This window comes from Camelus bactrianus, chromosome 4 (genome assembly GCF_048773025.1).
Source record: "Camelus bactrianus isolate YW-2024 breed Bactrian camel chromosome 4, ASM4877302v1, whole genome shotgun sequence".
Taxonomy (NCBI): Eukaryota; Metazoa; Chordata; class Mammalia; order Artiodactyla; family Camelidae; genus Camelus; species Camelus bactrianus.
In genome coordinates, this window is record NC_133542.1 from 76043875 (window position 1) to 76056890 (window position 13016).

General features: G+C 59.7%; 1 protein-coding gene and 2 long non-coding RNA genes across 8 annotated transcripts in view; 1 reads left to right on the forward strand and 2 right to left on the reverse strand.

Annotated features, from left to right (window-relative positions):
• SARDH (sarcosine dehydrogenase) overlaps positions 1-5539 on the reverse strand; it is a 63158-nt gene extending 57619 nt beyond the window's left edge. For 2 of the 5 annotated variants that reach the window (XM_074362613.1, XM_074362609.1), the window contains exons 1-5: positions 5408-5539; positions 4735-4784; positions 2964-3322; positions 1666-1844; positions 416-595 (exon numbers count right to left, since the gene is read on the reverse strand). In XM_074362613.1, coding sequence (XP_074218714.1) covers positions 416-595; positions 1666-1844; positions 2964-3294 — 690 coding nt within the window. In that variant the 5' untranslated portion in view covers positions 3295-3322; positions 4735-4784; positions 5408-5539. Of the gene's footprint in view, positions 1-415; positions 596-1665; positions 1845-2963; positions 3323-4734; positions 4788-5050; positions 5073-5303; positions 5355-5407 lie in introns of those variants that run through there. The other 3 variants (XM_074362610.1, XM_074362611.1, XM_074362612.1) reach the window with 3 other exon arrangements.
• Positions 5540-5561: 22 nt separating this feature from the next.
• On the forward strand, positions 5562-11993 carry LOC123616672 (uncharacterized). 2 transcript variants are annotated; one of them, XR_006724675.2, is made up of 3 exons: positions 5585-5699; positions 8247-8326; positions 8655-11993. It is a non-coding gene; the product is annotated as an uncharacterized LOC123616672 (long non-coding RNA). The 2 variants fall into 2 exon arrangements; XR_012506628.1 differs by lacking the exon at positions 8247-8326 and having other exon boundaries at positions 5562-5699.
• Positions 7908-11750, reverse strand: LOC141577516 (uncharacterized). The gene is made up of 2 exons (XR_012506629.1): positions 11236-11750; positions 7908-9328 (listed from the first exon to the last, which is right to left on the reverse strand). It is a non-coding gene; the product is annotated as an uncharacterized LOC141577516 (long non-coding RNA).
• Positions 11994-13016: the final 1023 nt, after the last annotated feature.

The following is a 13016-nucleotide window of genomic DNA, read 5'->3' on the forward strand; positions in this document are numbered from 1 at the left end:
TCCCTTCTGACGGCAGACGGGGCCTCACGGGGAGGCTCTGGCAGTGAAACCGGAAGGGCAACACTGAGCGCCTCTGGGGGTTCTCCTTTCTTCTTTTTTGCTCATTTATCTTTTCTAATTTTTCCCACAACTCTGTGTGTATTTGAGACAAAAGAAAGTTAAAATTACAGGAAATGATTTTAGGCAGGTTCTCTTGTCCAGCAGGGCCAGACTCAGGGAAGGGAGGAGAGCCGGCATCGCAGGCAGACCCGAGGGCGGCCGGCCTTCGCGGGAGCGGGTCCGAAGGCTCAGAGGCCCCACCTGGCTCAAGGTCTCCCCGCAGAGAGAACGCACCTGTTCTCTGGCCTTCTGCTCTCTGGGCTCTTGGGAGGACTGGGCTGGGAGCCGGGGACGCGGGGTTGGGCAGCCATCGCACCTGTGCTCCCCGGGCAGTGGCGGCCCTGGCGAGGGTGGAGCAGGTGCCGGCGGGGTCCATGGTACCGTCGTGCGGCACGTACAGGGTCCCGAAGAGGTCGTCCACATTCATCAGCGGATACAGTGCCTTGGTCTCTGCCGGGCTCAGCACGTGAGACTCCACGCCGTAGGCCTTGCCCAGCTAGGGGGACGTGGAGAAAAGTAACTGAGTCCTCGGGGAGCAGGCCCCCTCCCCCCGCTCCCCTCCCACCTGGGTCTCCAAGGCTCAGCTCTGACCCTGCCAGGGAGCCTTAGCCAGCCGCAGTGCCCCGTGGCCCGTCTCGCAGGCCTGCTGCACCGGAGGGTGAGGAGCACGGGGAAGTGCTGGAAGTAGGCTCGGCCCACCCCGCCTTCTCCATCCAGCAGTGACACAGGCCCTGTGACCCGGGGCCAGCTGCTCAATGGCACCTGGTGAATGGGGTGATAATGGTCTATGTGCTTGGCACCTCTAAACAGCTTACAATGATAATAAGGACCTATTAGGTAAAAGAAATAGAAATAACCGCCACAGGGGTAATATTTTGAGCTTGAAGACCAGGTTTGCTGGTCAGACCAGCTCCCCAGAGACCAGCGTGGCCCTCTGCCCCCCCAGCCACGACCCCGGGTGACAGGCCACACCCCCAACACATTGTTTGGCCCAAGGGCAGCCAATCAAGTGTGCCCAGGCATCCGCCCATCAGGACAGGCTCCGCCCAACTAGAGAGAGCTGAGCCAATCAGATTCTCTCTCTGAGTGTCGAGAATAAAAAGTGGCAGAGACTTCACTCAGCAGCACCAGAACTTGAGCTGAAAGGCTGGCTGCCACCTTTGGACGCCTCCATCCCAGCTGACGGGTGAGCAAGCGGAAGGAGGGGGCAGAAAGGGGCCACCTCCCAACCCCAACAACCCGCCCGTTCTAAGGAAGCCGCTCCTGGGGTGTGCGACTCTGCCGTTCATCGGTCTCCCTGAGCACCGAGCACGGCAATCACCCCGCTTTACTGGGCCTCTCCCGCCTCTGAGGCTCAGTAAACCGCGGTCCGCTTCAGAGGTGAGCAGGCAGAGGCTGAGGCAGAGTCTCCTGTCCCAGGTGGCCCAGCCAGCAGGGGCAGCTCCAGGGCTTGAGCCCAGACCTGCGGGCCCCTCCCGGCGCCCCCACCCCCGCAGGTGCCCCCCACCCCCGCAGGTGCGCCCGACCCCCGCAGGTGCACACCCACCCCGGCCGGTGCACACCCACCGACATGAGCCTCTTGTACTCATCCAGGCGCTGCCGGTTGGACGCTATAAACAGGCCCCCGTTCTGGATCCAGCCTGTGTGCAGCCCCGTCTCCTCCTCCAGGTCGCGGCTCACCACGCGCCTCGTGTGGGCCAGGAGCTCCACCTCCACGTCACTGGGCCGCAGCTGCCACAGCAGGCCTGGCCGGGGAGGGGCCGGGCGCCGTCAGCCCCAGCACGGCCGCGCTGCCCGGCTTCTCCCCGCAGGCCAGGCTCCCGAATATCAGGCAGCGGGCCCCAGAATTTCTCTGCAGGCCATGGAGAGCCCCGAGAGGTCCGTGAGCAGGAGGTGACAGGGTCAAAGCTGAGTTTTAGGACGGCCTCCCAGCCCTTGGGCAGCGAACACAGAGTGACAACGTCAAAGGCTGCCATTTATCGAGCACCGACTATGCACCGAGCCCTGGGCTGAGCCTGTCACAGGGTAACCGGGCAGCCTGTGAGGCAGCCATGACTATTTTATAGAGATGTTAAGGTGGCACCAAATGGTTCTGTGCCCAAGATTACAGGGCAGGTGATGATGGGGCCAGGACCCGACCCAGGACCGGCTGAAGCCCAAAGGCAGCCTCTTCACCCACAAAGCTGCTCCCTTCAGAGCTGAGGTGGGAGGGTGGGACGGCAGGGGCAGGGGTGGGCGGGGTTGGCGGTGACCACTCTCAAGACACATGGTGCCTGAACTTCCTTCCAACCCCACGTGCAGGGACCGCAGATTCGTAGTGGGGTCTCGGCCAGAGAGGGAATGTTTTCCCCCACAGATACCAGCAAACGTAGCCCAGGGTTAAGGTGGCAGGTTGGCTGCCCTGGGGACATGCCACTGGAGGTGCTTAATACATGCCCACTGGCCAGTTGGATGAGAATCATCTGTGCGTCTGTGCTCAAGGAGGACTCTGCTCTGTGCCACCCTAATGGCCCCTTCCCCGCCCGTCCTCTGCACCCTGTGGGCGCCCCTCATCCCGGGCGGTCCCACCCAGGGAAGTGGCCTCTGCTCGTTAAGCAGACAGCTTCCCAGGCTCTCAGCTCTGGTCTCAGCGACACCCTCCGGGGTCCCCCAGGCCATGTCTGGCCCTCCTCCCCCCACAGCTCTCCAGGGACTCAGGGGGCACGCAGGGCCCCCAGCCTGTCCATCTCCAGACAGACCCTGTGCCTTTCCTCTGTGTCATTCCCCTCCAGCTCAGCTGCCTCTCCTAAGTGGTGGGTTGTCAACCCAGAACAGGGCCCTCGCTGCATCCGGCCCCTCCCGTGCCCGCCTGCTCCCGCCCCTACCCGCCGTGTGCCAGGTGGTCCCGGAGGTCAGCCACTCCCGCTCCAGCAGCACCGCCCCGCTCACGCCCAGCTTGGCCAGGTGGTACAGGGTCTGGCAGCCCAGACTGCCCCCGCCGATGACCACCACGCTGGCTGTGCTGGGCAGGGGCCTGCTTGGGCCTCGGGCCGCCGCCGAGGGGTCCTGAGCCTCCTTCAGAGTCCGCTGGTACGGTACGCTCTTCTCGGTGGTAGGGCCCGCCCCACTGGCCAGGGGTCGCAGCCCTGGGCCCTGGGCAGGGCTCCGGCGCAGACATGGGGCGGCCACACGCAGGGCTCGGCTCAGCGAGGCCATGAGGACTCGACTCCTGCACCGCAGGGAGCTGGGGAGAGAGTCAGCGCTGGCTGGGGTGCAGAGGGGCGCCGCGGGTGCTGCGCCGAGAGAGAGCCCAGGGCACCGTGTCCCCGTGTTGTCACACTCCAACCTCCCTCCCGCCGCCCACCCACAGCGTGTGTGCACACGTGTGTTTGTCCAGCCCACGTGTACTGAGGGCCTCGTACGCACCAGGCTCCGGCTAAGCCCGGGGAGACCACGGTGGGGACAGAAGGTGGGGCGGTGTGCGTGGTGGTGCAGGGCCGCAGGGTGGGTGTCGGGGAGCTGTGAGGCAGGCAGGGACACCCAACCCTCCAGCCTGTATCCAACACATCATCCAAAGGAAGTCCCATCTCAACAACAGACAAAAGTGACTTCTGCCTCGTTGGCCTCTCAGCCCTTTGGAACCCAAGGCAGAAGGTGAGCGAGCTGTGGGGTCCGGGCCTCCCGGCTCCCTCAGGCCGTCTAGGAATCCAAGTAGGGGCTCGGAGGACGGGTAACCAGCCTCCCTCCTCCTCAGGGACCTCCCAGACCTCCCCAGCCAGAAAGCCTCAAAGTTGTCAGAGAAGGTGACAGGGAACCCACTTTCTAAGGAGACAAGGTGCGGGAGAGCTCTCTCCCTGGGGGCAGGAGGAGCACGGAGAGGAGGGGAAGCCTCAGAGGGGCTCCTGGACTCATCTGTGGGATCAGCAGGACAAGTAAGAGGGGTTCAGCTGTGGTTGAGGTCCTGAGGGGGTCGAGCTGAGACTGGTATCAATTAGCCAATTAAGAAAGCCAGCTTCCTGGGGGAGGGTGTAGCTCAAGAGATAGAGCGCATGCTCAGCCTGCACGAGGTCCTGGGTTCAATCCCCAGCACCTCCTCCAAATGTAAATAAATAAACCTAATTATCTCCCCCTCATAAAGCAAGCAAAAAAAAAAAAAAAGTGAAGAAAAAAGTCAACTTCCATTTCCAAGCGTGTCCGTGCCAAGCCACGTTCTCTTTGCTCTGACTTGAAGATGACTGTTGTCCCCATTGCACAGAGTGGGGAGACTGAGGCCCAAGGAGGCAGGCTGTCCTGCCCACTTCTGCAGATATCACAGGGCCTGGTTTGGGGGAGGGGAGGCTGGGGGGAACCACTGCCACCCCATTTCCCACCCTCACCAGTGGGCACTGCTCGCCCCCTCAAGCCTGCAGCCACCACGGGTTGTGGGTGAGGGGCTCAGCTCTCAGGCTGGTCAGGACTGCCCTGCCCTGCACACCAGTGACCCCCTCCTAGGAGGTGGGGGAAGAGGAGGGAGCAGGGAGGGGTGATTTGAGAGGCTTCGGGGATGAGGGGTTGGCGGTTGGGCCCTGGCACCCCGGTCCCTCTGTCACCTCTGCCCCACTTCCAACAGCCCACCTGCCTTTCAGGGAGGGGCACCCCGCAAGGGTCTGTACTCACTTTTCTTCCCTGGATCTCCTTAATCTTCCGGGAGCCCCGGGAGTGGTGTCCTGCTGGTGGAAAGTCGGCATCACGAGTTGTCCGGAAGGCTTTCCGAGGCCGGGCATCTGCCCCGCAGCCCGCGCTGCCCGGCCCCCGGCTGCCCAGCCTCCTCCCTCCCTCCCACCACCCCAGCGTGAGCGCTGTGGCCAGGGGGCCGCCACGTGCCCCTTCCCGCCCGCCGGCCAGGCCCACTGGGGCTGGGGGTGGGGGCTGGCACGGCCCCAGCAGGGGCCGCCCAGGGCCCTCCCGCCAGGGCAGCGGCTTCCACATTAACCTGCTCTGCTGCCCCCTCCAACTCTCTCCCGCCCGAGTCAACAGCCTGGCCATTCTCAGCCTGGCGGTGCTTGGGGTCAGAAAGACGGGCGGGGCCTCAAGCCATTAAGCAGGGGGCCCAGAGGAGCCCTCCTCACGGGCTGTAGGCCGGAGGGGTTGGTGGACGAGAGCTCCTGGCACAGCTCACTGGGAGGAGGGCAGAGAGGGTGCCCAGGTCCCCTGCCACCCACAGAGTATCCCATGGTCATGCCCACCCAGCCCGAGGGTCACCGCAGCCAGAGGCAAGGGACGTCCCTGCCTGTCCCAACCCCCCTGGCCTGGGAAAGGGCCCGGGCCCTGCCCCTCCCAAAGGGCATACCTCCAGGCAGCCACAGCCTCCCTTGGCCCCGAGTGCCGGCCGCTGCCTGGCCCAGTGGCTGCAGCGGAGCAGCCACCTCCTTCCTTCCCGGCAGCAGCCGAGCAGGAGCCTGGGCCACCCCCGCCCCCGCCCGCGCGCCCCCCCCCCCCACCGCTCCGCCAGCCCCTGTCCCGCCCACCCCGGGGCAGGAGGCACCTCCCACCGCCGGGGCCTCTTGGAGGCTGGCCAGGAGGCAGCCAAGTGGGCAATTCTGAGGCGGGCAGAGCTGCGCTCAACCCTGGTGACGGGGCAGGTGAGCTCACGTTCTCAGCTCTAAAACAGCCATTTCGGGGTTACTGGGTGAGCCGTGCACCCCTGTCTGTGCCCGCCCTGCTCCCAACGCCGGACGGGAGCTTGGCACAGCCGGGTGGGCAGGAAGCGTTGCCAGGCCTGGGGCTCCTTGCTGGGGTGACCCAAGGCCTTAGCACGGGCCTGCCTGTCCAGCCTCAGCTGCTCATCCCAGGGAAGGGGTGCTCACGGTTGAGGGGGCCAGGGCCCAGAGAGGGGAGTCAGCTTGCCTCGAGTCACACAGCAAGCTAGTGGGGAATCAGGCCAGAATCTGCAGTCTGCCTCTGGGGCTAGGGCATCTGGTCTGCACTCAGGCAGAGGACGCCCAGAGGAGATCTGGGGAGAATAAGGGCATTCGCCTCTGGCTGTGCAGAGTCAGAACGGGTGCCGATGTGGAATAGGGCCTCCTCTTCCCGCGGGAGCAAAGCGGTGGGCAGCTGACAACTCGGGAACGCTGGCTGCCAGGTCAGGGGGCGGTGACGGGGACAGGACCGCTGTTCCTATTACCAGACAGACACCTGTGCTTTTATTCCCGCCGAGGCTGTCCAGCCGTCTCGCTGCCAGTTTATCTGTCCTGTGCATTTACTGAGCACCTACTGTAAGCAGAGCACTGCTGAGAGTCCGAGACAACTACGACCCAGCCCCTGCCCTTGAGGGGCTCAGGGTCCAGAAGGAAGACAGAGGCCGGGAGGGGTGGGGTGGCCATGGGCTGGCTGTGACGGGGCCGCTTCTGAGCAAGCTGTCTCTCCTTCCAGCAGGAACCCAGGAGGGCCTCTCGGAGGAGGTGACCTGGGCTCTGGCCTGCCTGTGTGCTGCTGCCATTGTCAGTCCCCGTCCTTGGGGTAGAGATTGTCACTCACTCCCCTGGCCCCTCTGGAAGAGGGCTGACTCCCCAGCATGAGGCTTCCTGGGGCGGTGCGGGGGCCCAGGGCAGGAGGACACCAGCCTGGTCGCTCAGCTGACGGCAGGCCTGGCCCGGCAGCCAGGAGCAGGGCTGCCCTCCCCGGAGGGGGTGAAGGACAGGCCGAGAGGTCTAGGAAGGAGCACGCTCACGTCCTCCTTGGAGCCCTGGACGTAGGGTGCATGGGCGAGGGACAGAGCGGTCCCCGCAGCCCCGGGACAGCAGCCGAGGCAGCCTGGAGCTCTCTTGGCCGTGGCTCAGAGACAAGCAGCTGTTGCAAAATCGTCCTAAGCAGGCGGGCAGCACAGTCCACCTGGACTTCGGACAAGGGGTGATGGCTGGAAGGCTAGGCCTGCCTGTGGGTCAGCTTTGCAGGGTTTGTCATCGATCTGGCCCTGCTCGGGTCTGGGAGAGGTGGATGGGCCGCCCCATCTCGGCACAGCTTCAGGGTGGGGGGCGGCACAGCTCGGGAAGTGGCCGGGCTCCAGCCATGGATGCCGAGACAGGGTCCTGCCGCATCCTGCTGTACTGTCTGGGCAGTGTTCCCTCACCAAGCCTGTTTCCCCATTTGGGAAGTAGGGCCTATAACCCCTGCTCTGTCAGTTTCAGGGAAGTTTTCTAAGTTTCTCTGCACGTTATTACCTTTTCGTGCACTTTGTAGAAAACAACAGTGCAAACCAGTCATAGTCGACTCCAGGCCCGCAAATCCAGGCAGGCCCGTGGGGGACTCGCCCCGGCCCGCTTGGCCTGGACACACCCGGGCCAGCCCTGAGATGCCTCCTTCTGGCTCGGGCTGGCCTCCTCCTCAGCCTGGCCAGCCCTCCACCCCCACCTGCTGGCTGGGCTCCCGGGGCAGAGGGAGGTGTCTGCAGGCTGCCCTAGGACTGGGCAGGGGCCCAGGGTGGAGCAGGGGCCGGGCAGGGGGAGGGGCTCCCCTTGGAGCTCTGCCCGTGGCCCGGCAGGACACTGACAGTTCAGCACCACCTGCCGAGCGCTGACCAGCCGCCCGGTACCCAGCCCCAGCCACCCCCCCGCGGCGCAGCCAGCAGCACCTGGGGGCGGGGCCGGCAGCTGCTGAGGGTGTCCTGTCATCTCAAGGGAGGGAGGGACCACCGCTGCTCATCGTAGGGATGAGAAAGCAGGCGGAACACAGCAGGGGCGCCGGACCTGGGCAGCTCATGGTCCAGGGAAGTTTCCAGAACAATTTTTTTAAATTGAAGTATAGTCAGTTTACAACGTTGTGTCTATTTCTGGTGTGCAGCACAGAACAGCTTTTGAGGGTTGCGTTTGCACCGCCAAGATTTTATCTTTCCCAAAAGAACCTTAAAAGATAGAACAACATTGACTTCGTGCAATCACCCCCTTTCATCATCTGGGAGGAAGTGCTGGGCCCTCCGAGGCGGGTGGGCACCCCTCCCCCGGCACCCGCACACCGAGGGCAGGTGGGAACGGCCGGGGCGGGGGTTGGGGGGGCTGCAGCCACCCGGGCATACACACAGCAGGTGTGGACAGCTTCAGGCCGGGGCCCCAGACTCCCACTTTACTCCGTCATTTGTTTCCAATGTTCTGATTGAAACAAATGTGGGGATGGAACTGTCACTCTGGCTACAGAGCCCCTGCAGGCTGGGCCAGCGCCAAGAGCCCAAGGAGGCGGGGCCTTCGCAGGAAACATCGCCCCCTAGTGGCCACAGGTGAGCATGACACCCCAGGAGAGCGGGACCCAGAGAAGGCGACACAGCCAGGGGACTGAGACCGTCCCCCAGGAGGGAACCTGCAGACAGGCGGGGAGGCGGAGCCCCACGGGGACCGACAGCCCGGGCTCCGTCCGGCCTTCCCCTGGCAGGGAGCTCCCTTACTGATTACCGTCGGCTCCGGCTGTTGCTGTGAGCAGTGTCTGGGATGGGTCCGCTTCTCCCCGTAATTCTGTTTTTATGTGTTTTGAGACTATGTTGCCAGGTGTATTAATCTCCAGGATTGTCACAGCTTATCGTTAAACTGTTAGTGAACCTCCTTCTCTAGGGGCTGCTGCTGGACGTGTAACGTGGGCTCTCCAGGTGGGCAGAGTTGGCTGATTTCTGTGGTGTAAATGCTCCCTCGGGGGCCGATTTCAAGGTACCAACAAGGATGTCACCGAACACGGATGTGGGAAGAGGCCCCCCCCGTCAGCTCCTGTGAGCTGGCACCAGCCGGCTCCAACGAGGGTCCCAGTGCACCGCTATCTTCACGTGTAAGGACACTTTCTGCCTCCATTGCATCCCGTCTGGTACCGCAGGGTTACACTCGCTTCCTTTGGCGTCTGCCTGGCGCACCTTTTCCCGTCACTTGCCTTCACTCTTCCTGTGACGTGATGTCTCACGTTTGTCCAGAACATTCCTATTTGAATGTGACGAAATCTGTGTTCCCCACGGTTGGCGATGACAGCGTCTCGCTGGAGCTGCAGGGCAGAGCGTGGGGCCTGGCAAACCAAGGCTCTCACCTGGCCAGGTGCGACCCGACCCCGGGAGCACAGCGATCTGTCCCTTTTCTGCTGAACGTACTGGACTCACTAACGAGGGAGGAAAGACAAATGCACCCTCGTGGGTGTGTTGGTGAGAAATCGGTTTAGAGGTGATGTCAGCAAGAGGTTTTTGTCTCCTAAGAAATAAAATTAATTGGACCAGTGCAGGGAACTACATTCAATAGCTTGTAATAACCTGTAATGAAAAGAATACGAAAAAGGATATAGACAGATACACATACACACACACACACACACACATCTGAATCACCCCTGTGCGTCAGAAACGAACACAACATTGTGAATTCTAAGTTGGACCAAAAAGTCCTCAGGGCAGTGGAAGTAGAAACCTGTTCTCTCCCTGTGTGGGTGTTTTTTCCCGCATATGAACCGAAATCTAATGACTAAGGCATAGCCTGCTTGTGTGAATGGACTGAGGGTCATTGAGAAGCCTTGTTCTTCATGTGAATCAGGTTAACCATCACCAGGACACACCTGTGGGGGACTAACCGCCTCTCTCCGCCAAGCCGACCCCTCATGGCCATGCAGTTTTTGAGGCAAAGGCTGCTACTCCCCTCCCCCGCCATCCACCCGTCTCCCCTTCTCCCTTCTTCCTTCTTCCATGGTGACTGGAACCCGAATGAAGACTACATTTCCCAGCCTCCTTTGCAGCCAGGCGAGGCCATATGACCAAGTTATGGCCAAAGGGAGATGGTGAGTGAAGGTGTCCTTTAAGACAGAGGCCGTGCGGCTTCCCTGCCCCTTCTCCTTTCTATTGGCTGGAATGTGGATTCAGGGGCTGGAGCTGGAGCCACATCTTGGACCATGAGGTGAGCTCAGGAGGCCACCTCAGGGGACCACAAAACCAGAAACACTTGGGTCCCCGACACTGTGAGTCCAGTCCCAGCCCTGGGTCACTACCCAGACTCTCAGTTGAGGAAGAAATAACTGTCCCTCTTCTTATGGGCTGCCCCTCACTCACGGCAGGACTGTGACCCTAAGCAAAGCTTGCACTGGTGTGGAGCTGCAGGGAACGGAGGCCAGGGGTCTGGCACAGCCATCTGTGCTGCGGCCCCGGTAGCGCCCACGTCCAGACGTGGCATTAGTCACCCAGGGACGATCCAGGTGAACAAGGTCCCGCGCAGACCTTGTGTGAATGCACGGGTTCTCTTTTTTTAGGGAAACTAAAGGATTAAAGCTAAACCGCTAAATCAATTCTACTTCGATTTTTTTTAAAAAAAGAACTTTTCTAATAAACATTTTGACGGACACTAGAAATTTAAAATAAATATATCGTTAAGGGAAATAAATACATCAACTTGTAACTAAGGAACAGGGGTCTGAGTTAACCCAAAATGTTGTCAAGTCTCAGCAGGAGAGCGGCCCACCGCTGCGCCCTCCCCCCGCGGTGGCAGGAGTCACCGTGAGAAGCCACCGGGATCGGAGCTGTAGTTTTAAAACCCTGTAATTTGTGCACATTTAATACATTTGTAATTTTCTACTTGGAAAAAATTACATTTTAAATAGATAATTTGAAAATGCTTAATGGAGACATGAAACTTTTGTTCCAGGAATCAAGGCTTGTCCCAGCCTGGAGGGATGACGACATGTGAGAAGCGAGCCCGCCGCCAGCCCTTTGCTGTCACACACGGCGGCGGCAAGGGCGCCGGCTTCGGTTCAAGTTCAGCCTCAGCATGACCCTACAAGTTTTGCTGTGGAGTATTTTTATCAAATTTAAATTTAAAAAATGAATTCGAGGTGCTTTATAATTCCATTATAATCTATTTTTTGATTATTAATTATTTAGATGTTTCTTAATTTGCAAACATACGGAAATTTCCTGTAAATTTTTAATTATGGACTTCTGACGTCACTCATTTTGCTTTGAAAACTGTCCCACGTGAGTTAACACAGCTGTGTCAGTTTCCTTTTGGAATATCATTTTTCAACCTTTTACTCTCAACTTTTTATGCTTTATAGTTTAGAGGTATCTTTTGTAGAACACACACACACACACACGGAGAGACTGATTTTAAGCATCTAGTCTGACGCTCTTCCTGTCAGTTACCTCACACTTTTAGTTGCTGTATTCGGCCCACTTACCTTATTGAAAATCCTGGTGTGTTTACCTCCACCACATTGTTTGTGTTATACATTTGTTCTGTCCCGTCCGTTTCTTTTTTCTTTTCGTTCCTCCTTCCATATTCCGATGCAACTTTTCCCTCTGCAAGTTTCTACGTTGTATTGCTTTTCTGATCTTCTAGTGTTACCCTAGGAATTTTAGCAGGCACACTTCGGTTACTGTGGCGAAACCCCCCAAGGTGACCCCCGTGAGTCACACCCTCCTCTCGAGTGCAGGTGGGAGCTGTGACAACGGCGATGGGTCTACTCCCCTGATCGTGCTTCAGCAGACTGAAGGGAGAGAGTCTCTTGAGCGGCCACACTGCGAGGCAGCCACGTGTCAAGGAACTGCGGGCGGGTGCGCGCCGAGAGCCATCCCCGGCTGACCGCTGGCAGGAAGCCGGCCCTCAGTCACACGACTGCCAGGAAGTGAACGCTGCCAACAGCCTAGGTGAGCGTGGAAGTGAGCTCATCCCCGGCTAAATCTCCGGACGAGAGCGCAGCCCGGCTCACACCTGGGCTGCGACCTTGGGAGACCCTGAGCGGAGGGGCCAGCTGAGCTGACCCAGAGAAACTGCGAGATAATAGATGTGTATTGTTTAAACATGCAGTGATTTGTTACCAGCGACAGAAAACAAATAGTTACCCAAACTAGGAAGTACTAGGTGTTCTCTGGGCCTCACTGCTGCTGTAAAATCATTACAAAGTTGTTTTATTAAAACGAACCTTTCTGTTCTCCACGGATGTTTTAAGATCTTCCCTTTGTCTTCAGCGCCCCAGTCTCCCCGAGCCGATTCTAGACTGCGTGTGTGTGTGGTTTTTTTTAACCCTCCTTGGCATTCTTCGGGTCCGTGAATTTCTGGACTGGTGAGCTTCTTCAGTTCTGGAAGATGGCTAGCCAGTGTTCCTCAAATACTGCCCCTCCTCCGCGCTGTATTTCCTCTCCTTCTGAGTCTGTCTGGAGGAGATGCACGTTGCACCTGCTCGGTCTTCATTTGTTTAATCTCTGCGTTACCAGTGACGTCATGAGGACTATTTTCCAGCTCACTAACTCCTTCTCTGACCACGTCTCATCCGACCCACCCACTGTAATTACAATTTTTTTGGTAAAAAGGGCTGTTTGAAAATGGCATCACCAGTGGGCTTCTCTCTTCTTTCAGACAGAGAGCTTGCACCGAGAGTCAGCTTTCCATGGGACCCCCAACTCCATTCTGTCCGGGGCTACAACTTCCCCTGCACCCCAAGACTTCCAGGGCCGGGGCAGCAGGCATTCCCCAGACCACGCCCATGAGCAGCTGGAACCCACGTCGCTTGCTGGTACTTCTCCCTCTGACAAGGCCATTCCTTGCGCTCCTGCTACGGGGACGCAGAGTCAGAGGTGAAGGTGACAGTGTCCCTCTGGAATGCAAACACACTGTGCCCGGCAGCGGCCCGGGCCTCTCTGCTGGCCGCGCGTATGCCCCACGACAACGTTTCTTCCTCGGCCCCCGCCGCGCGATGCTGTGTGTGCAGCCTGAGCCCGGCTGCCGAGGGTTCCGGTCCATACCTCGCAGGCCTTCCCAGCTTCCTCGCCCATAGCTTCTCGCTCTTTCCGCACGCTTCCCGTCCCTCCGAGTCTGTCTTTAAGCTCCCTTATTTTGTTCTCCGCTTGTGCGTCTGGTGCAGCAGCCTGTGGGTTTTGTTGGCTCTTATTTCCTTGTGTGATCTGTGCTTTTGGACAAGGAGTGTGTGTTTCTTGGAACTTTCCCTCGGGGAACTCTTTG